General features: G+C 35.9%; 1 protein-coding gene across 2 annotated transcripts; it reads right to left on the bottom strand.

Moving 5' to 3' along the window:
* Positions 1-900: 900 nt before the first annotated feature.
* Positions 901-24132, bottom strand: LOC754022 (transcription factor MafK). 2 transcript variants are annotated; one of them, XM_001184118.4, is made up of 4 exons: positions 24020-24132; positions 16577-16878; positions 2986-3222; positions 901-2441 (listed from the first exon to the last, which is right to left on the bottom strand). In XM_001184118.4, exons 2-4 carry the CDS (start codon positions 16607-16609, stop codon positions 2190-2192), a joined length of 522 nt encoding a protein of 173 aa, XP_001184118.3. In that variant the 5' UTR covers positions 16610-16878; positions 24020-24132; the 3' UTR covers positions 901-2189. The 2 variants fall into 2 exon arrangements, with proteins under 2 accessions (XP_001184118.3, XP_011669041.2); XM_011670739.2 differs by lacking the exons at positions 16577-16878; positions 24020-24132 and adding an exon at positions 4298-4848.
* Positions 24133-24422: the final 290 nt, after the last annotated feature.

The following is a 24422-nucleotide window of genomic DNA, read 5'->3' as shown; positions in this document are numbered from 1 at the left end:
CTTTATAAACCAGGCTTTAGGCAACTGACTTTTTAATGGTGATCATATCACAAATATCAAATGCAAGAACAATTTGAAGTTGAATGAAAAAAGTCTACTAGGAGCCAATCGATTACTTGTATCTGAGCTAAACAAAATTACATTTGTTTTCACCAAAATAAGTATTGATGATTTTTATTTTTTATTTTAGCAAAACTCCTTCCCCCTTCCCGAAAAGAGAGGAGGAATATAGAAACAAATTTTCAACCCCCCAAAAAGGCACTGGCTTTCACTTTTTCTACTGGACCCCCCCCCCCCCCCCCCCTCCTCAAAACAGAAATAAATATATCAACATAAATTAATTCTAAAACTAATACAAAAATTGATATAATGAGAATCAGTTTCTCATTTTGTTCACATAGTAACAAACACATTCTCAGTCACACAGTAACCACAACCACACTTGACAAAATCCAAGCATACAATATCAGGAAATAAATTAATCTGCATAAATATATATGAAACTTAATAAAGTAACTTTAACTTGTATAAATCTCATCACTGCATACAAGTAAACATGACATTTAGTATAAAGTATGATGCTATGAAATACTTGAAAGATGTTTTTCATTTCAGAATAGTTTACAAAAGAAAAATAAGAAGGGGTTACATACTCATATTTCATTCACACGCCAATCATTCCACAGTCAACACTCACATCCATCCGTCTTTAAATTGAGAATTTAACAATTCTATCCAAAATAGTTCCCAAGAGTTTCCAACACTTCTAAATGGTTTACAAGACAGAAAATATACCAGTATATTTTGCCAAAATGTACAAAAACAAGCAAAGAAATAGGCACTTTCCCAAAAGTTTGAAATACACTTTTAAGTCAATGAGAGGGCTTAAACACAAGAAAATATCTTTGCTTTTGTGGAGTTACTGTACATAACAAATACACCACATATTTAATCATGTTATGAAATTGACATGAAGCAAGAAATAAGAAAATGATGCTAAATACTGAAATATCATTGAATTTATTTCAATTTAGAAAACTATTTGACATTCAATGCCTGATGAACCAGAAATATACACATAATACATACCATACTCAAAAATAATTGCAAACAGTTAACCTAACGGTTTAGCTTAATCAACACTCATTCATATCGTTTTATCACAAAGTGTGACATTTGTAATATTATTATCTCCTTCCTCTCTGTACATGCATTGTCACTGACTCGCAAAATTTACATGTATCAAAATGGATAAAACAAATCTTTATTTTAATCATATCATGTGAAATCATCCCAGTCTATACACCAACAGTATAATATAATATTCAGCTTTTATATAGCACTTAATACATCTCAGACGTCTCTAAGCGCTTTACAGATATATTATTACCCCAGTCATTGGATTCAGTGCTTGCCCGCACAAACTGTGTGCACAATCTCTACTCCTAGGAGAGCATTCCAGCCAGGCATTACTTGACGCTCAAAAACTGTTTGACCAACAATGACGGTCGCATCCTACCGGGTACCCATTTTAACACCTGGATGGAGATTAGCAAATGTAGGTTAATATCTTGCCAAAGGATATTAGTGCCATGTCGAAACATTTAACAATAGTCAAACTGGCGTCGACTTGAAGGCCGATGACTACTCTTCTTAAGTTTGATACCAAATTATAGTGCCACAACACTGGTAATGAATAAAATGTTGGTGATAGTGAAAAATCAGTTCTGATTTGAGGTGTACCCAATCTTTCATAGGGCGCTGTATGTCTCTTCTTCCACATACAACCATATTGGACTAAAGAGGAATATAAGTGAGTAAAACGGAGACTCCAAATCTCTGCTATGAGCAACAATATAGTTGGATAAGGATTAGAAGGCTAATCCTGATCTCCGTCTTTGTTTAGATGTCTGCTAGAACCTAATTGTACTCACTTCATATACAATCCACTTTGATCTCAAAATCATATACGGTCCACATTTGCCTTCATGCTGTGCCAAGTCATGACTGGATCAGGATTAGAGTTAATCTTAATCTCCAATCTTGGATCTACTGCCTTGGATCTACTCATCTACCACGTCTACATGTACATGGATGAAAAATACCAAACAAGGATCGCAGTTGTATAGAGTCCATATCTCTGAACTTAGATCTTTACAAAGTCATAAATGGATTGGGATGATCTCCTTTTAATCCCCCAATCTCTGATCCACGATCTCCTGCTTGACCATGACGCCTGCAACAGGCCCATCTTGTTGTCGGTGGCTTGGACCAGGGATGGTGTTGTCCTTGTTAAGGTCAGCGATAGTCAACGGTCCAGACAATACCTTGATCTTCTCGGGACCACTCTTGGCAGTGACATGGAGAAGGGATTTGTACTTCCTGTGGAGGTCGTCGAGGGCTTCTCGCTGCCTGGCATTCTCAACGGCCAGCTTTTCAACCTGAAGAAGAAGAAAGGATGTACACAATATTAATATCTACATTCATTTTGTGCTTACATATATGGCAAATACAGCTGCACTGCTAAAGCCAGGGTAATTATGCTGCATTATTGTAGAGCGCTTTAAGACTTCTGATAAAGTAAGTGTTAGGCGCTATATACATGTAAGCAAGGATAATTATTATTATTACTGCTTAAAGGAATTGGGTAGCTTTGTCTCAGATTCTGGATTTAGCTCATGCTGCAATCATAATTATAGACCTTTAGGTCAGTCAGGAATCCCATGACGTTTACAAGCCGATCACTTGTCTGATTATCAAGATATTTATGATTGGAATTCGAAATTTCAAAAACGTTTTTGTAACGTTTGTTATAACACTACAGTCTATTTGGGAAAAAGAGTACTGTCACTCAAAGATTTGTACTTTTTTGAGGCACTTCATGACCATTTTGAAGTGCAATTTTTTTAGGGTTTTGATAGTTTTAATAATTAAATTACACAATGTACATCCAATGGAATCATGTTGGATTTAGAGATCACATACCTCCATCTTGAGTCTATCTTGTTCCACTTCTAAAGATTCTTTCTGAGTGACTCGCTTCTCACGACAGTTTGCTGCATAGCCCCTGTTCTTCAGGGTACGACGACGTTGCTTCAGCTGTACCACTTGATCCTTAGGCAAGCCCCGAAGCCGACGGTTCAGCTCACGAACCGAGAAGCTCATCAATTCATCATCATTGATCACTTGTTCGGGCGGCTGCACAGGAATCTCCTGCCGCATCTAAATAGAAAAAAGAAAAAAGAATTGCTTCATTTAAAAGAGATGTGAGCACAAGTTTTTCTTTTGTGAGTGTATGGATCCTGACAAGATGAAGTGAGTTGAAGAAAAGAGAAGAGAAAAAAAGAAAAGAAAACAAATCTAAAGAGAAGAGGAGATAACAGGTATTGGTAAAAACATGTTACCAAAATAATGAAGCACAAGTTATTACAAATCAATAACCTGTATCAAAGAAATATACAAGTTAAAGAATGATCGCTTGGGCCAGGTTTCTCTGCTTTAGAGAATAGTTAACACAAACCTGGAAATGGCAACAAAGTTCATATCAATTTACTTTGTTTACCTTCTTAGGAGAGCAAACAATTTATAGTTTCATAACAGAAAAATGATTTTATGTAGGTTTAGCTCATGCCTTTGTATCGTGCAACATTTACTATGTCATTGACAAGTACATGTACACATTGAATAAACATCATAAAATGAAGGGTGATTGGATGAAACGACAATTTTTTATCAAAGTCGTAAAATTCAGGAGAGAATGTTTATCATCAAGTATAAGTATACGAAAGGCAGTTTCAACTGCTTAGATGGAGCTGAAGGAATCTGGTCAGATTTCTGATTTGACCAATTTTGATCAAATCTTCTGCAAAAAATCAGAAGAAAACCAATCTGCACTGTGTGACACTACAGTTAACTCGGCATTTCTGTTGAGACCACAAACAATGGTTCGACTTATGCAAAGAATTTGAAAGTGTTAACACATTTTGCATAGTTTGGTCCAAAAATTCATTTGACTTGTGCAAATTGGAGTTACTATGCAGAGTTAACTGTACATACAGTTTAATCCTTGTCGTTAAAATACTCAACATAAATTGGTAAGAAATACACTCTCCTTCATTTTTTATCATTCTGTACACAATCCCACCAAGAAAAATATTTGTCAACACACTCATAATAGTAAACCAACAACACCAACAATAAAAACAACACCATCAAAAACAACAAAGGAATAAAAACATTGTACACATTTTTTAAATCATCAAATCAGTAACAAGACATTGTTCTACATTGGATTTACTTGTACTGCTGGTTTGCGTTCGTCCTTGCGAGTGGTTTGGTAAAGGCAGCCATTCCCGGGGTTGGACAAACGCTACGGGACGACTGTCTGCACTGGAAATTATACGATAGGTACAACCCAAAGATTTTCAAGTTACTGTTACGTTCAAGAATACCTGTATAGCCTCACATTGTAATACCTTCTTAACATAATTTTGTCTTTACTCTTATATCACTGTTTTAATTCAATATAGTCAGTTAAGGAATGTTTACAATCAAACAGACAATAACTACAAAAACATCAACATGTGATGAATACTTGTCACATTCTCAATCTCTTCTTCACATTGGGTGAACAGAACGATACATGTACAGGTTGTACTATGAACAGGGCAAAGGCTTGTTCAGACATGGCGCTCAATCGCAACAAAAATAATAGCCTCCTCATTTTTTTTTAACGTGTAAATCTAGGATATTCACTGAGCTTTGTGTTGTAAGAAATGTAAAGTGTATCATAAAAACTGCTGCAGTTTTGTCGCGTCATGTCTGAACAAGCCTTAATTGTGAATACACCTGTACATGCATGTCAATTAATTTGAATACAAAAATATAGATAATTTAAAAATAAAATGTGATTCATAGTACTTCTACATTTCAAAGTAAACAACCCCCAAATAAATATTCAGTTACAGCTGGAAGGTGAAATTTTATGAAAAAAACACACACATTTGATAACATTTTGGGAAAATGGAAACACTACCGGTAGGCTACCGTATGTTGAATTTGATGAAATGTCAGAATAATTTGGGGGTATAATGAGCTTGAAGAAGCACACTCAGTTAGAATGTAAGTTTAAAATTCACAAATGTGCAATGCTAATGTACATACATGTTGTAGATGCGGATATATGCAAAAATTGATCAATGTTAATGAGAACAAAAAATTTAAGATTTAATGATTTGATGTCATAAAAACTTCAGGTACACTTACATGTACATTATATGAAGTTCACATATCACTTAAAGCTTGAAAGGCATTTGTTTTTGCATAATTCTTGTGGTGGTACATGTACATTGACTCATTGACGTTTAGCAAGTGAGTCAAAATAAATGTACAAGCAGTTGAAATATGATTGATGATTTTGAAAACGTTTTATTTTTTAGAAATTCTCAATGGAGTCGGGAATCAACATAACTTTTAACGACAAAATATTAATGATATGATAGAAGAAGAAAATGGAGACCTTAGAAAAAGACGTTTATATTTAAATGCCCAAGTATGTTAATTTTGAGCATGACCAGTCCACTTTAAATATGAATATAAATATGAATATACATGTAAATTTAAATATGAATATATAAATATGAATAGGATTTCTGTATATACAGGGGGTGCTTCTGTCAACTTTCCCTTTACATGTGTACTGAGGGCTTGTGGTGATGCTCAGGGGAAAGGGGGAAATACCCTCTTCCCTAGCCACTGATCCTAAACAGGGGGAAGGGGAAATGACTGATGGGGGGCCTTCTCAGGGGACCAATCGACTCTTAATCCCTTGAAACAACTCAGGACCTGGCATTCTGGCACTTGTGTGGTTTCTTCTTCCTTTCAATACCCCCTTCCACTCTCATTCCCTCTGTTTCTCTCTCTCTCTGTTTCTCTCTCTGTCTCTCAAGTGTTCTTGCTCTCTCCCCGCCAACTCTCTTTAACAGCATAAATATACTTTCAAGCCCCAGTACTATCTCTACTCTCAAGTTGTTAATATTTTCTCAGAGGTTTTCCGTAGATCATAACAGCTAAACTAATCAATGAATTTTCTAAATCTTTCTCCGTATTCTGTGACAATCTCTCTGTGACTCTTTTGTCTTCCCTGTTGCCTTTAAATTTATACCTAATCCCAATCTATATCATTACTTCCCTGTGCATGTGTTGCCGTCTAGTAGAAAAGTTAACAGACTATATGGTCTGGATACGATTGTGCAATGTGCACTCTAACAAGCCAATACAATGGTTAAACCTCGCTATTCTGTACTTTTTCTCTGTCACTTCAGGGTGACTTTCCCTCTTTTCACTCCCCTTGTGTTCCCCTTGATATTTCTAATTACCTCTCATTATCACTCATGCTCTCTCTCGCTCTCTCTCTCTCCCTCACACTCTCTCTCTCCCTCTCCTTCTCTCTCTTTCTACGCTCTAGACACATACGAGGAGAAACACGACCCGAGGTTATGTACCAAGATCCTATCTCCATCCCGCTTCATAAATTTCCCTTCTTCAGCACTTTAATTCATAAGGGAAATGACTACATTAATGCGTTAAAGGAGATATTTCATGATCCAATGACAACCTCCTCACCTCCTAAAGAGAAAGCTCGTTTAATCTGATGTCGTTCCATTGACTGATTTTAACTGCCACTGACACAGAGTCCATGGAGATTTTTTCGGAAGGATTAAGGCACTTTATACAAATTATAATTTTATGGAGAAAACATGAGAAGTTGTTGGTTTTTATTATGCTGATGCATCAAATAGAAAGCAATTTCAAGGAAACATTATCTTTCTAGTTTCTACCATTCTATTTGATTCTTATCTTGAGGCACACTTTACGAGCCATGTAATTTGTTGTTACGGGTAATGACAAAGTAAAAAAGTGATTTGTGAGCTCTTTTTTTTCGGAGTCTCTATTAAAGGATTTGAACTATTGTGAGTAATAACAAGGCAAGTACCGGTATTGTTTCAAGATTTGAAATTCTTGGCTTACATGGCCATGGCTGAATATTTGTTCAATTTCAGTTTGGGGCATTTTTCCGAAAGTCTACTGAATGATGAACAATACTTGCATATTTTGTGATAGAATTGAAAAAAAATGTCAATATTAATATCAAGACATAATTTCTTATCCACATCTATTTCACAATCTTGATAGTTTTTACTACTGCACATCAAAACTTTTCTTACATGAAATATCTATAAAGATATAAAATATAAAAGGAATTCTCTAGTTATTAAACTGACCTCCTTGAGATTATTCCCATTTTATAACTCAAATTGATGTAAATTCTTATGAATTAAATCCAAAATGTCAAGGCAATATTGAGCTTAATTGAGTACCCTTGATCTAGTGGCATTTTGTCCTTTAAACATTGTAAGGTTCGTTCGTCATGGACTGTTATTAGTACATCATGAACTTTTCAAAACTAATTTAGCAGTTCCTTGGAAACAAAAGTGATGACAGACAACTTCACCAAAGTCTGAGCTTTTCATGTGCTACAATGTGTCTCATAAAAACACTTGGAAATGAGATAATCTAATATATTGGCCTGTTATAAGGAACACTCATGTTATTTATGAAATGCAGCAGAAATTTGGTAAATTATGTTAAACACCTGAAATTTTAAATCTGCGTTTCACAAATTTTAACTCCATATGAGTGAAATAAAAAGCAAATATGCCAGTAACAACAAAATATATCCCCAAAATATTTAAGAAATTAAAGGGTAAAAGACAAAAGAATGTGAGGATATTTTAAGATGACCGGAAAGTCTTTATTATTAATTTAGAATATAGAAATATGGAGGGGGTTTTATGGTTCTGATTTACACAAAATAGTACCGGTAGACTAAAATTGGATACACAACATAACAATACTTATCAGGCTAAGGATATTATGCGGGCATTTTTATATCGACATGAAATAAGAAAGTCCCCCTCCACACTCCCCACTCACCCCACCAACAACTAGGCCAGGGGGGTGTTTCACAAAGATCCTAAGTTGAACTTAACTCGAAGTTGGACTTGAAAATTATGGAGAGCCATTTGTAGCCTTAAAATTAAATATATTCAAAAGCTAAAATTCAAGTATTTTAGACTTTTTATAAATTCCATATCGAGAACATGAAATATCCTTGATAATAGAAAATATGAATGATTTGAATAAACATTCTATGCCTTTTAAAAATACTTTTACAAAATACTTTCATAGATGCTAATGGCTTTCCATAAATGTTAAGTCCAACTTAGAGATAAGTTCAACTTAGGATCTTTGTGAAACACCCCCCTGGAATCTAGGCTATGAAATCATACCAAATTATTCTAACTACTTATCTTCGTTGTTTGCACGGAACTTCAAATATAATCCCTCAATGGCCCAATTGTTGGCAAATTATGTCCATAGACACAGTACATGTAACGAAGATCCCTATGGAGGTGACCCAAATGAGAGGAGGTTTAAATACAATGAAATCAACAAAGTCTGTGCTTTAAGACTACACAAATGCCTAGATGTGAACAGATCCCCTCTCTCTCTCTCTCTCTCTCTCTCTCTCTCTCTCTCTCTCTTTCTCTCACAACACGGTAGAGAGGAGAAATTTTCCTGCCTGGGCCGGAAGGAAGTTCTCGGCGATGCCTAGATTTGTCACATAACATTGGTAAATGACTCAAATCCTCCTAGGGGGGTAGGGGAACTTGAACCTGTATTAGTACCTTCTACTATCTTACCCCTTTCACACTGGTCATGAAACTTTACTCAAAACGAATAATAGGTTGACAAACTTTTAATTTCCTTATTCTTTTACACTCAAATGTAAACTTCATGAATAAAAAATGCCCCCTTTCAATACCCTATCTCCTCTCCCAATCATAAGCAACCTTCTTTTATAGAAAAGAGAAAAGGGAAAAACTAAAAACTTTGATGTCCTGAAATCTTTGACACTCATAATATACTGTACAATCCTCTTAAAGAATAGAATGGGGGTACAATTTTATAATCCCCTAGCCCCCTTTTTACATTACGAATCTTATTTTATACTCATCTTAAGTTTGAGGAAAAAGGAAGATTTTTGAATTCTCCCACCAATTTTATTTTCAATATCTAAAAAAACAATATACAACTTCATAAAAATTTTAATTTAAATTCCATTTGCCCATCAAAGATAAATGATGCTTTACTTTTTATCTTTATTCCATTAATTTTCCATCCTTCATCTCGGAATAGTTTAATATTCTTTTTTAATCAAATTTGTTGGTACATAAGAAAATATTGTGATTCTACACATTATTTTCCTGCCTCAATTCTCATTAACTACAGAGTACAGAAAGACTCAAATTGATTGCATCACGAGTACACGCTTTTGTTTTCATTAATTTCTGCAGGTTTTTTGCTCTCTACATTTGGAGTTAAGTTTTAATCCAGTTTATGATGGACTATTCTTCAAGTCGTAAGGAACAAAGTCCAACAAACTATAGCCCTATCCCAAGTCTCGCTCAAATCGGCTGATCCGGCAAAATGCAAGGTTGTGCAAACACAGACGCTGGCCACAAAATGCTTCACACGTGGCTCTTGGATGGGGCGGTTGTACTTGGAAATTTATTGCCCTACCAAGCTTACTTTGTCAATAAAAAGCAGAAAGTCACTGGCAAGGACGTAAGATAATGATGCAATTTCTTATTTTTATCAATTATTACCGTAAAGATATTTACATACTGAAAGCAAATAAACACCACATGGGTGTACAGGACTACAGGTAGACTACATTTTGCTGAATAATCACATTTCATACAAGTCATGTCCAAGACTAGAACTAGAATTATTGCCCAAGTTCATTTTCTAAAGTAGTTTTTACAGCATTAGAAATTAGGTAATGGTGAAATTATCTAAGATCATGTGTTGAAGTACAAAGATTTGTTAAATATATGTATATGTGTATGTGAGTGTCATACAAAAACAAGATGCCCATGATGCCCACTATACAATCTTTCTTAATATCTCATTGAGATACATGTTCATGAATGCATGTACGCCCGACAATCTATTTGTGCAAACTTTCTCAACATAGTTCATTGACGTCTGAGATGTCGTATGACTTTTTATCATGTTAAGACCACACGTATATGATATCGCTATCTCAAGCTGATGCAAACAAATTTTATTCCCAAAGCTGGCTTCATGTAATCATTCGATTTACATGTAGGACTAGAAATGATGAAATTGTCCAAAATCATATGATACAGGACATTGAATTTTTGAATAAAAATATGAGTGTGCATGTCTATGACTCTTTTTGTCTTCTGTTTCAATCCTCTCCTCTGTAAATTACAAAATGGCCACGAGGCAGTCGGTCTAAGTCTAGTCTGCCATGTATATTATGTAAATGACCTTCATGCTTCTTCTCTCATGATTACAAGATGAAGAATTACAAATTGGGTCGCATTAGGCCATTACAAAAAATAAACATGTTTAGCGTCCCCGCCCGCTTCCTTTTTGGGGGCCACCTCCTATTTTTTTGGAAAAAAAACTGATCTTTTTTTTTTTAAAGAAAAAAAACATGAAAAACACTGCTCAAATGGATCTATTCTGATTAAAAAATTAAATTAAAATTAAAAAAAGGTGGCAGTCATCTTCAAAAATAGCCTGATTATAAAAATAGAAAAAAAAAGGGCCTCCTCCTTCCTATTTTTCAAAAGGCGTGTCAAAAAACAAGAGCGCAGAAGGACTCTGCTGTGGTAAGAAATGGTTGCTAATTAATGCTTAACCAGCATACTGATAATCAAATGGAAATGAAATAGGCAAACTTTCTCAGCATAGTTCATTAACCTATGAGATGTTGTATGACTTTGTAATGTATCATTGGAAGACCACATGCATGCTATCGCTACCTCAAGCTGAAGCAAATAAAACTTTTTCCCAAATACTAATACTTCAGGCAATCGTTCGATTTGGAATATGGGGAAGAAGTCTTGGTAAAGTTCACCGCAATCACATTTTTTTTAATGCATTAAAAGTGTGCTGCTGCTTGTGAATGATGGGAAAAGTTCCATCTGACACTGACAAAGTTTTCAAACAAATACTTGTTAATTAATAATAAATACATTTATCTTATTTCCAGAAATGAACATGTTGTCTGTGGGAGCCTTTTAGCAGCAAGCAGATGATAGAATCCATCGATTTGTTCTCCTTTCAAAACGTTTCAAATTACTTTTTCTGCCTTAAATCTAAAACTAAGGAAACCGACCTATGATTATAAATATTTATTATCCCTAATTTCTACCTCACTTTTGACCCAACTACAATGTATGTTATACTTTTAGAAAAGTTAATATTTGACAAACTTTCTCAAAGTCAACTGCTGACCTCTGTAATAATTCATCTTCATAATTCCTTATCTCTCTGACCTGACTGTACCAATCTCTTCTTGATGGGCCCCATGGTTAAAAAATGCTTACGTGCATAAATGCATAAAGGCTCCCATGAGCATGACCATTTGAACAATATTTCCATTCTATCCAAACACAGAGATGTCTCCATGTGTTTCTGAGATAAAACTTATCAATTCTGTAAACTAATACAGAGAGAAGGGTACTTGTGAATGTTTGCTCCTACATGTATGTTCAGTGTTGTTTACACTTGTTTGGAAAATGAATGTATTTTTTTTTTTTCAAAGAGAATTTTCTGACAATGTGTCTGTATTGACATGAATTCAATAATGTTCATTTATTTGATATTGATTCTGGCTGTGGGTCATACAATACAGTGTACATGCACTACTGAAGAATGCGATGTGGGTCAGGATATTATTGACTTTGTGGAATACGTGCAGATTTGCATGAAAGTCATCAAACCAAAGCACAATCATATAGTCTACCCAAAGCCTAAAGGGCATTTACACCTTTTTTTTTGGAGGGGGGGGGGGATTATAAACAGAAGGAAAAAACTCCTGTCTTGCAACCAAAATGGGTAGAGGATTGTGAGCAATATGATTGGTCAGATGATAATAAAAATAATAATACTCAGTTTTTATATAGCGCTTATTAGAATCACTAAAGCGCTTCCAAACTTGGAGATTATTACCCCGGCTTTAGCTGTGCTGCCATTGCGGCGCTCTAGCAATTCAAATAATTAATTCCTGCGAGGTACCCATTTACATCACCTGGGTTGAGTGTGGTAAATGTAGATCAATGTCATGAGACCATGTGTTAGTTCTCCCTGCCTTTTTAAAAAGATAGTAACTTTAGGTTATCAACAAAATTATCTCTGATAGTAATGTTGCATTATTTCTGGAAAGAGGAGAAAAAACAAGAAGCATATATTCCTTTCGCAATAAAGTAGGCTATCAAAGGGCAGAAAAGGGAGGCTTAATAGAGATTGAAGAGGCCCAAGATCAGACTTTACAAACCGATACATATGAACATGTGTGGTGTATTATACACATCAGCACCATATTGCAAGCTTGCATCTAAATTGTATAATTTCATCTTCCTTCCTACATTTCTAACAAGCGCAGAAAAACATAATTTTTCTCGATCAGAACACTTTCAAGATTGCTATCACTGATTCCTGTTCGCTCAACTCTGAATCATCGCCACATTTTTCCTCTGCGCTAACAAGAGCAGGAAAAACTCCGCCTGGCGCGAGTCAAGCAAACAGATCAAAAAAGGTTCATTTTTCTTTTCCCACCCTGCAGCCCTGATGGGATATTTCCACACTCTAAACGGAACTGACAGGTCCGAGACGCGCTTTTATTCTCCCTTTCCGCAGACACCTGCAACCGCGTCAAGAAACAAGCAAGAGAATGAAAGAAAGCCTAAATAGGAGGCTGAGAATTTCATTCCCTGAAATTTCAGTGAAATTGTGATAAATTTATAAATAGAATGCTGTTGTTTTCGTCTTTCGAGGCTCATAGAAAAGTGACAAAAGAAATGATTTCTCTGTAGACCTACTTGTTAACGGCAAGAAGTATCAACTGGGAATTCACTCTGGTCCTAATCGATTTCATTCTTAAAGATTGTATCACCCATGACTCAATATGCATTATGAAACTTATTAAATGGATATCAATAAAACTAATTGAGTTAACTACAGATTGTGGCACTATCGGGTGGAAAGTCAAATCTCTTGAGAAACAAAATCCTTCGCATTTAAGTGAGTGCCTTTGAAGTAATGACAGATTAGATACAGACATGTACATTTACAAAGGGCGCAAGCCTGCAATGAATTAAGTATAAAAATATAAATGGAGCCCTCATTGAAAGTATAATATGTGGTAATATTTTTGGAAAATCAAAAAATTCAAAGTGTTGACGTTCACAAAGACAGCAGACCTAACAAAGTACTGCAGCAAGCCCATAATGATATTAGACATTTTGCATTCTCCTAAATTTATAAAAGTTGTGCACACACGTACATGTACATGTAGCAGCACCAAGGCATGCCCAGGACAAAGAATCATCAGAATATTACGTTTATGGCTCTCCCTCTTTTTGAACAAATCTGCCTTTTGCATTCTAATAGCGATTTTCAGTTTAAACAAATTTTTGGCCCCCAAATGGTATATTACGGTACTGCACAAATATTTCAAGACTAAAAAGTTTTCTGCACTTCTTTGTCTTGTCTACCTCCATCTCTTCATTGCGAAAAGATGTGGCATTCCCCCTCATTGATGATCATCAAATGAAGCCCACCAACAAATATATGGCTTGAGGCAGTGTTGGCAGGGAAGATACCCCACAGGCCAGAGAGGGATGCCTACCAATTTGTCTGATTTCCCGCATGTCAAGGCAATCAGGACATCTTAACGGGCCCAGGATATTCAGGGAAACACATCGCTGAGCAAGGAATGCAAGACGGAGGCTACCCTCCATGCCGTTGAAACTTGACATGTTTTGGAGGAAATCCACACTCACGAATACATGTGGTCATTGTAGAATGTAGGGGAGGCTTAAAGCCCCACTGCACTACTCATAGCTACTTGCGCCCTCTATTTAGCAAACAATACCTAATCGGTGCCTGTTCGTCCCCCATGATCCTCTATTTCTTATGTTAATTGAGAGCTGATTTGACGAGATAACCACCTGTCAGTGACCTTGCAGGTAGCTCTAATCCCTCCTGGCCAAACTAGTACAGACGGGCTTTAAAGTTTGAGTTGTAGTAAAGCATGGAAATATAGGATGTGCAACAATTGATAAATGCATTGATGGAAATGGAGAATACTTTGTGGGTAAACACAATAAATTACAGTTTTGAAAAGGCACACACTGGAAGATGGAAAAGAGAACCATTTCGCAAACTGATTAAACATCTTTGTCGGTATAAAAATATGGAAAATGTAATATTGAGTAGAAATATTTGAAAGCAGTTGGAAATTATAGGAACTTTGATGTTTAATGTTATGCTTCCACTTTATGTGTTGCACATTGATGATGAACATTACACAGCCCTTTACCATGTTTGTTGATAGTAATTGAATTACCAGATTTGATTATCATGTATGACTCAATGAAACAATTAACAAAACATGATCATGTATACCTCTGAATCGAGATCTTACAATGAAATGTGTCTGTTTTCTTTATTCTCGATGATGTAATGTACTCTCTTTTAGATCTGCATCATAGGATTTTTTCTTCTTTTTGAATGATACACAATGAGACATTATGCTATAAATATAAATTTTAAATATCAGGGAAGATGTATGAAATTTATGATTTAAGAGATTCTACTTGCAGTATAAATTCAAACACAGCGAATATGAGCACATGATTACGAAAGAGTAAACAGCTGAAAATTCAAGAAATGGCACAGAGGTCCAAACATTCAAATGGGAATCATTTGCATGTTCAAAATAGTTCAACTTTTTGCTCATACTTTTACTATTACCCCCACTTACCTGTTTTCGCATACTATAGCTACTACGTGCCTTTCTGAAAAAGTTTGATAATACTTAAATGTTACTTCAAAGTGCATGCAATGAGTCCTATGATAGAGCTCCAACAACCAAAGGTTTGGTAATTCTACAGTTTCTGCCCAAACTAATTCTAATTTCCAGAACATCCTAAAAATGCCTAAAATGATACTAAAATGATCAACAATACCTTCTTGATGTAGAATAACTAGCCCAAGGTCAACTCTGAAGCTCATTTGTACAATATCGCAATATTCATTGATCATACACACGGTTAGAATAGAGTTTGACCATGACTAGTCATTCTGCACCAAGAAGGTATTGTTGATCATTTTAGTATCTTATAAAAAATCATTATAGAGCATTTTTTTAGGATGTTCTCGAAGTTTGAACTAGTTTAGGCAGAAACTATAGAATTACCAACGTTTGTCTTTATGTATCAAGTGTGATTTATTTAGCAAGCTTCCCAAAAGTCATGAAATTGAGAAAATATCATCTGCTTGGGGCCACAAGGGCATTGACTCTGTGTTAAAGAATACTTCCATAGTCAACGCCTTTATGGCTCCAAACAGACGACATTCAGTCACATCACCCATTTCATCTGTAACTTTCAAAGACGGTTCTGTTATCTGCACAAGCTGTAAAATGATAACTTGTCTTTCCTCACCTTCATTTAAAATTCACTTTCAGTTCAACTGAATGAAAGTAAAAATAAGATGAAGGATCCAAACCTTTGTTTGAAACTTGCTGTTTTCTTGGTTTCATTGATAATGTACAATCTGAAAGTGATCTTAAGGGGGGAAATATAAATAAATCACACTCATCAACAGTGTTGGTTGTTGGAGCTGGAATACTTGATACTTTCAGGAAGTTTGATAACTGGCTATCAAAACCTGAAGTCTGGAAGAATACAATTTTACAGAAATGTGTATAGATTCATCAAGATAAATTTAAAAAAATGTTCATTAATGTGCATTTTGTCTTTCACTTGATTTTTATCTCACGAAGATGCACATTCAAAATATCACCCACAAAAAGTTCAGGCCTTTAACACTCAGTGGATATGGATAATGGTCAATACCACATTTAATTGTTTGGTTTGTTTTAATCTTAACATATTAGAGATCACAATCCAACCAACAGCACACTTTAATTAGTTGTATACATGTATTTGGACAATAAAAATTGTTTAGTGCACCATTATTGGAGATACACATTAAAGGATACTTCTTTTTGTTTTAATTCAAACATTAAAAGTTTGACATTTGATTGAACAATGCAATAAGAAATTGCCAGAAATTGAGCCAAACAAATGTTGAAAGTATGATAAATAAAGATATTGTGATTTAGCATCTTTTCTTGTTTGATCTCATGACGTTTCTTTTGTTTGTTTAATATAATAAAATGCCTTTTGCATCAGAAAATAGATAAGGTCCTTTTTGAAACAACACAAAGATTTGGTGTCTGCCAAAGGGATAAAATACCTTGTTGTGACATGAACCAAAAGATATTTAGGCATTCTAAGGTTTTGAACCATTCCATTTCTCAGACATCCCAGCTAAATATCCTAATTGTTAAACGCCTGAACTTGTGGATGACCAATGACTACAGTCAGACGCCACTTCTAATTACCTTCATGTTGGTAGGTCCGGCCTTACGCACCATGGCTGCTTCAGGTGGGAAGATTGTACGGTCCGCTAGATGACCTGGACTAAAGAAGGTCCTCTGCGATACCTGCTGCTGGAAGGTCTGCGTGTGGTGCGGCTGGAAGGCCAAGCTCTGATGGTCACCGAAGCTCTGACCCTGGACGGATTGCGCCTGGTCAGCAAAATTACAGAAGTGAGAGAAGTCGGCCGGTCCTGCAAGACTGCTCTGCCCGAAATGGGTTGGCGTGAACTGCTGTTGAGCCTGCTGTGGCTGGGGTGGCTGCCAGTCTGTTATTGAGAGAGCATGGATAAGGGGGAGGGAGTATGAGAGGAAGAGTTACTACTTGCGAGTAAGTGAGTGAGTAAGGCAGGCACGATGCGTACTACTACGAGCGACAGTCAGAGGGATATTTGATTTAAGGGATTATGTCAACAAGCTTGTCCTAGACCGTTCGACAGTTGCTCGTTGAAGGGGAAGAGAAAAATTGCTGAGTGGACTATTTGCGTCTATCATAGGGGTGCTCGTGTGCTACTGCAGGGACGTGGCTGATGTAGCAATGAGGTTTATTAATGTAAGCATGTTTGTATAGACATGGTAATGCAGGATATGGTTACATTAAAAAAGACCTGTTGATCTGGTTACAACTGATATTCTACAAGTGCTTTACTGTATGTACATGGTTTAATGATTTCCTAAAAATTTCTTTTCAAGGCTTGCCAAATATACAAAAGACTAAATAAACAAAGATGGAATTGTGACAGAACAATGGATGAGTTCACAATTTGATTAGCACAGCTTTGTAGAAAAATAAACATGTTCCGAACAAACTGGATCGCTTTACAATATCAGAATACACGAGGATGAATTGTAAATTGATATTTGTCAATACAAAGAAAATAAGACATTCTTTGCATCGTATCTGAATGCAGACATTTAACATTACAACTTGGCAATAGGATCTAAATATTACCAACAATGACTATATACCAAATTGTAATTGGGATACAACTTGGTACTTCCGGCCCAAAATAACTTCAAGCAAATTCAAAGGCTTTGTGAAAATCGCATTACTTACAAGTCCCCATTGGCAAAACATGTGCTGTTTCTGTGAGAATCATTTTGGAAGACATGCACTAAAAATCGTTCTCGCCCAATTCTAGTCCGCGGTGATATTAACTCCCCATATTTGATTTTCTTGGTCTTTATAAGGGTTTTCTTTGGTTATTTGAAATGACACGGAGAAAAACACAGTGATGTCAAATTCTAAATTGAGATTAAGTTTCTGAATGAATGACATCAAGGGAAAAGTGATGTCCTTCCTGAAAGTTTTGATACCATGTTATCACAAGTCTATACTACTCAGAGTTCGGAAGTGTTGCCAGAGAGAGTGAGAATGCAAGAGGGAGAGAGAAAGAGAGAAGCCGAGGTGAATCAATTGTCAACAAATACAATGCTATTCAGAATTCAGAGTTTCCCTTATTAGGGGGAGATCCAGCAGTTTCACGTACAGGAAATTCACGTCCTGTACAACTTTGTGTATACTTGGGGCTTCCGCACTCTCCTCCCTCTCTCTTTCTCTCTTTCGGTTCCAACGACAGAGTTTGAAAATAGCCGAGAATTCAAGTCAGACCGGTAGCGCTGTGATCTCACAGGAAGACATCGGGCTAGGAGAGGATATCCTGCATGTATAATACGACCCGACAGGTTTGGGATATCAACTCTCCATTTCTTTCATCACGCGAAAATAGCACAGTTTAATGCAGGGCCCCGTACCTACCACAAATCTTACAATTCGCAATCAATTGCAAATTTTAACCACCAATTCTGATTGGTTAACGGTCAGCATTTTGAACAATATGAGCATGCAACAATGACCTTGATAGCCTTGATTGGCCATTGCCATTTTGTGATCAATTGCAAACCTTTGTTACAGAGCCGAGACCTACAATAATAAATACAACTGTACAACATTTGTTTGTGTACATAGTTTAACGTATAACCCTTGTACATACATTCTCAGCAAAATTTGGGAAGTGAGCCATCAATACAAAAACTTCAACCTTGCCACAATAATCGATTAGTCTATTTTTGTTAGCATCTACACGTGACTCACTGGAATAAATTTGGCAGTCTCATTTTTGCTGACTGGACATTATATTTATAGCTCTGGAATTGAACTACAGGAAGACAGTAAAACTAATCCAAAATGACAAAAATGCACTTAGAGTCTTAGAGCAAGATTATTGTTTACCTGTAGCAGGGTCCTTAATAAGTAGGCCTATAGTACGGTAAATAACTAAATATTATGCACTTTTAAAAATGTTTAAAAAAAGTAAATTTACCAAATCAAATTGGTTGATTTATTGTTTTCCTTTATACATGTTTATATATAAATAACACGATCGCAAATAATTTTGATAAATCATCCTAAGGGTAATTTCAATGCCCTTTTGTATGTGCCATAGACATCAGTATGTAGTTGTAATATGTGTAATGTTCGCACATTCCAGAATTCCTTTACACAGCCACTGAAAGTACCTTAGGTTAATTTTTCTAAAGTAGTGATTGGGTTAAATGTACTCAAGGAAAAACACAGACACCCAAAGAGAGACATATCAAATCTTTTTTTTACTCGTATAACACGTCAGCTGGCCAAATCTGCAATGCGTGTTCAGTTCACCATAAACCCCACCCACTTATATGATTTTTATATGATAAGACGATCAGACTAAAGCGGGCCCTGATTCTTTATCAAGTTTTCATTTGAAAAGATGCCCAACATGAGTTTTGCTCTACGTTTTGTTACACAAGGTTTCTTTATGAGGTTCAGACTTGAAAACAAGTACCTATGTGTAGTTACACAGCTACATGTACATGTATGCGCTGAGTTCTGGTTGCATGAACCCATGGATAGAAGGCGGTTCAGATATTTTAGAGTCGTACGCACGAGCCCATGTTAAAAAATATTGATACTGGAGAGATGGGGCTGCGGCGGTCCAGACTAACATTTTGAGCGGAATGAGCGCCAATGTGCCGCAGCTACTTGAAGCCCTTGATCTTCAATACAGAATCCCCCTACCAGTATGCTATAGGTACTTGGCAATAACAGAAACAGGACTTACATTGGTGTAGACTTGTACTATCCTGTAAGTATCCTGTATGTTCTTGGTCTAGAGAGGGCTAGCTGCATGCTTGTAAGCATGCTCTTCATGGCTTTAATGTTAATTATGTGATTTCTAGGCATCACATACCGGTACCTATAAATGCAACCAAGTTGACCCCTCGTAAAAATAGTGACAAAAATGCTGATTAAGCTGAATGGATAATAAGTGATATTGAAATGTATTGACACAAAATATATCAAACTCTTTTATTTTATTACTACCGTATGACATGTTCAGACTTGATTTATTCTTGTTTATAACATCATCTATGCACATATTACAAATGTTGCATGATGCGAGGTACATGTAGTAACATCTTTGGTGTTGATACTTTAAAAGAATTCACAATGATTTGCATGCCCTCTTCAGTCTAATGTCATGAACAAGGTATGTTTACTGTACACTTAACAACTTATAATCATACTTTCTTACCAAACGAGTTTAATGAGTCCACATTAAATGATGGCTAAATGACAATTGGGTACAATGTACACTGTGGAGTCACAAGCAAAAATATTTGATGAAAATTTAAATCAAGTTTTAACACAAGTTGCTTGTATGAGGGCGCTCCTTTGCAAAATCTATAAGCTGGACTGGTTCAGATTGATTCTTAAGCACGCAAAGATTCTGAAATATATTGGCACCAATACTAAACTACAGTGTATATATGACCAACGCGATGATTTTCAGACTGAAGAGAAGTGACTAAAGAGAAATAATGATGCTGACCAAATCTAATCAAAGCACATTATACAGTGTATAATGTATACTGGAAAATGGAAATCAAAACGAATTAAATGAAACTACATGTACATGTACATGTACATGTACATTGTATACACATGTATATCCTTTAAAAATGATTTAAATTGATTAATTTTGGTAGTGACTATGTTTGAGAATTTCATGTGATCATGAAAGAATGTTGTACTGTTTATCTATTTGGTTTAGAATAAATGAAATCCTGGAAGTCGGAAGAATCTTGATGAAAGTTTAACAAGGACAAAATTAATATGCACAGTACTTCAAGAACAAGAAGATAAATTTTGTTTATGAAAAGCCCGAGGGGAAAGAAATGATAGATAGTACCGTAACAAACTCTTGGTGAAATTTCATAGGAATTTAATAACATTTCCAGATTTCCACTATACATTCCCACACCATCTTTTCAACCAATTTTTAACATGCATCTTGAAAAAAACATATGATTTTCGACAGTTCTAATATTACAATATAAGTCACTTACTTGTTCTATGAACAGAGTCGCTCTTAGACTGGTGATACATTGTTGTAGAGAAAGGCAATTCCTAAACTTGGTGAAATCTATCCACACATATATTATTGCAAAATGCTCACAAGTGCAGAACCACTCATTTTAATCTTCCATTCCACGAGCTTATAAATTAAACAATATTCACAATCTGTCTCTAACAAGGAAGATGCTTTCATGAATAAGCATTTTCTAAATTTGGTGACAAAATAAGGATATCAAAAGTGAGTCATTGTATTTTTGATTGGTCCAATAAGCTCATCTTAGTGATACGACTATAACAAAATAAGAAAGGTGATCAATAGAATTGCTAAATCATTAACTGGACAGAGCAGTATCTATGACTGATGTAAATGTTATTTTTATCGTTAGAATTTACATGTAGGTACATGTAGGTAGGTGGGTGGGATTTAGCAATTCACACAAATTGGCAAGATTCCTAGAAATTCCATGCTGCACAATGATCAGAACTGACACAACATGGATTTTTTGCAATTTGTTTTAAAAGTTATAGAACAGGGGCGGTATTCTGAACCCTGTGTTATCTCTAATATTGTTGCATCTTTGGAGATAAGATAAAGTTGGTATTCTGAACATTGTTGTAACTTTTGTGTTATCTTTTGTTGTATCTTTTCTCTCATCTCATTGGCCGCGCCTGCGCTCATAGTTTGGTGCGCTTGTAATTGTGCGTATTATTAATAAAGTGGCGTTTAATCCTCATTTGCATATGCGCACGAGAGATAATATGTAGAGATAATTGGTATTCTGAAGTTGTTGTATCTTTTATCTTATCTTATCTTACATGGTTTTTACAACAATATTTACAAAAGGTAGGGGGGGGGGTTGTATCTTTCGTGGTGATATAATAGCGGCAATATTTCTTGCCCAGAACCAACTTCGTACCAATAGACGAGTTAGAAAAAGATTGTGTGTTGACCAGAAAAATCACAGATGAGAACTTTCCAAGAAATTACATGCTAGGAAATGACGATATTTATGCTCTCATCGTAACCAATAGTGAAAGCGTGATTTGTCTTCATGATCCACATGCCACAGCGCATAACGATGATGCGCGTAATAAGCCCCCAAATAACTAATTATGCCCAAGATTAGTATGCGCTAGGCGCAACTTCAGATATGGCATAAAGTATTCCTATTGGTTGACGTACTTATGCTTATATAAAACAGATTTTGATTGGTAGGGTCCATACAAATGGGCGTGTCAACAGTGGTCAAAGATAAGATAGAGGCGGTCCTTCAAGAGATAACACAGGGATAAAATGATGTTCAGAATACCAATTAACAACAATATTAGCGCTGTGTTATCTCTGGACTCTGGTCATTCTAGACCCCCAAATTTAAGCAACTGAAGATTTTAGGGCTTTGCAGAAATTTGTGGGGATTCAAAAAAGTAATTAGCATAACCTACATTCGTACACAATTTTCAAAGTTACAGCACCAAGACTTCTAAACACACCAGGGAAAAAATACTGAAATTTTTTTGGGGTTAATTTTCAAGCTTGCTTGCATGAAAATAACACTTTTTATTTTGTTTGCATTGAACTCTATGCAAATTTTTGGGGGCTCTCTTATGACTTTCGGGGGCTCTTTTGGACATTTCAGGGGCTAATTTGCAACGAGCCCCCATGTATTGTTTTCACTGAAACACACAGGCACAGTCACTGCATGACTACAACGGAACTCTGAGAAAATTCACCCAAAATCATCTAAAAAACATTCTTAAAAATTTAATATGGGAGCACAAATCTAATCTCATCTCATTGTCTTCATGATGACTACATGTATGAGCCAACAATCTAACATGCAATTTAATTTTAAATTACAAAATGCTGGTCCGTGCATGCTTCATACGTCACACACTTGGTAGCCTAGGGCTAGACCTAAGGATAATTTTTTTACTATCCATGCGCTTGTTGTTGTTTTTTACGCTGACCTCGTGTATTACAGCCACCAGCTGCACATCTTGCTGCTTTTAAAAAAGGTCACAAGTTGTCACATCAACCTCCATTGACTTGTGTGGTTAAGCGGGGGACCAAGAAATGAAAATTTGTGTTTTTTATAACATTAAACTATTGTTATTTCGCTATTTGTGGACCTAGAGTCTAGGGCAATGATTTTGGTACTATTTTAGATGTATTTTTCATGCTTTTTGAAATGGTAGTCTACTATTTTTAAGGAGATTCAATTAATTCTATTGTTTGTTCACGTACCTAGCCTAGATCTACACTGACAACTCGGCCCGCTGCAAATACGGGCCGGGGCAGACGTGCCCAGCACACCCTAGTCTATACTAGATCTAGATCTATAGCCTTTTGTATAGGCCCAACCATAATGCTGAACCCAAACCCTAACGGTACCCCAAACAAATTCATAACAAATTCAATCATGCCGGAACAACTCGGCCCGGTATTCACAACAGGGCCGAGTTGTCCCAGGGTGAGTTAGCCCGAATCCATCTAACTTAGACTCTAAGTTCTAACTTAGACCTAAATAAAATAATAAGTAGAGTCTAGATCTAAATTAGACTAGGCCTATTCATTAACATAGACCCAACGTTAGGTCTAATTAACATCACTCGCTCGACATTGACTCAATCTCATCCAGGAAAATGGGGTGCGACTTGTCACTTATTGCTTTGGGATATCACTATCATATTTCATATTATCAGTTAATTATCACCAAGTTCAGGCTAGACCGGCCGCGCGGCTTGCCCGATCTGAACTTATGAAGCCGTAAATAACTCCAACACTACTTTATTCACTTCCTTATTTTCAAGCGAATGACCCGCCGGAAGTTAGCCGATGCAATGGTCTCACCGGCTGGCGGAGCTTTGTGTGTTGTCGCAGGAGTAGTGAGTTAGTTTACGACATACCCCGCAGACAAGATCAAATTTCTCATGGAATAAAAGAGAACATTCTATATATAGATTATGATAATATCAGTTCAACATTGAAACATATGAAGATAACGTACCACAATTATAAGTATCAAATTATTTCTTAATGGGGCAATCCGTAGAAATCTCTCCGAACCTGCAGGTTTTTCGCAAAAGTTGTGTACGTAAAAAACTGCTGACTCAGCGTAATATTCATCCTCGATCATAGATATTGATAAATGTTACAGTTAAAATTAAAATAAAAACTAAATATTTATTTTAAAACTCATGAGCTTCAATTTCAAAGTTAATAAAAATGCAAAGTGATATATTAAAGTAAAGAATAGAATTTCATAATTGTATAACAGAATTAAAAGTACCGCGACACGAAATTGCGTTATCGCAATCGCAATACCCATTCGGTAGAAGGTGGTTCCTTTTAGTCTCACAGTTACCGTTCAATTTGACGTCATAGAATCATGTAGTAGTAGGCAGGCGAAA

Source organism: Strongylocentrotus purpuratus, unplaced genomic scaffold, assembly GCF_000002235.5.
Source record: "Strongylocentrotus purpuratus isolate Spur 01 unplaced genomic scaffold, Spur_5.0 spur5_scaffold_14, whole genome shotgun sequence".
Classification (NCBI taxonomy): domain Eukaryota; kingdom Metazoa; phylum Echinodermata; class Echinoidea; order Camarodonta; family Strongylocentrotidae; genus Strongylocentrotus; species Strongylocentrotus purpuratus.
This window is presented reverse-complemented; position numbering and strand designations above follow the sequence as displayed.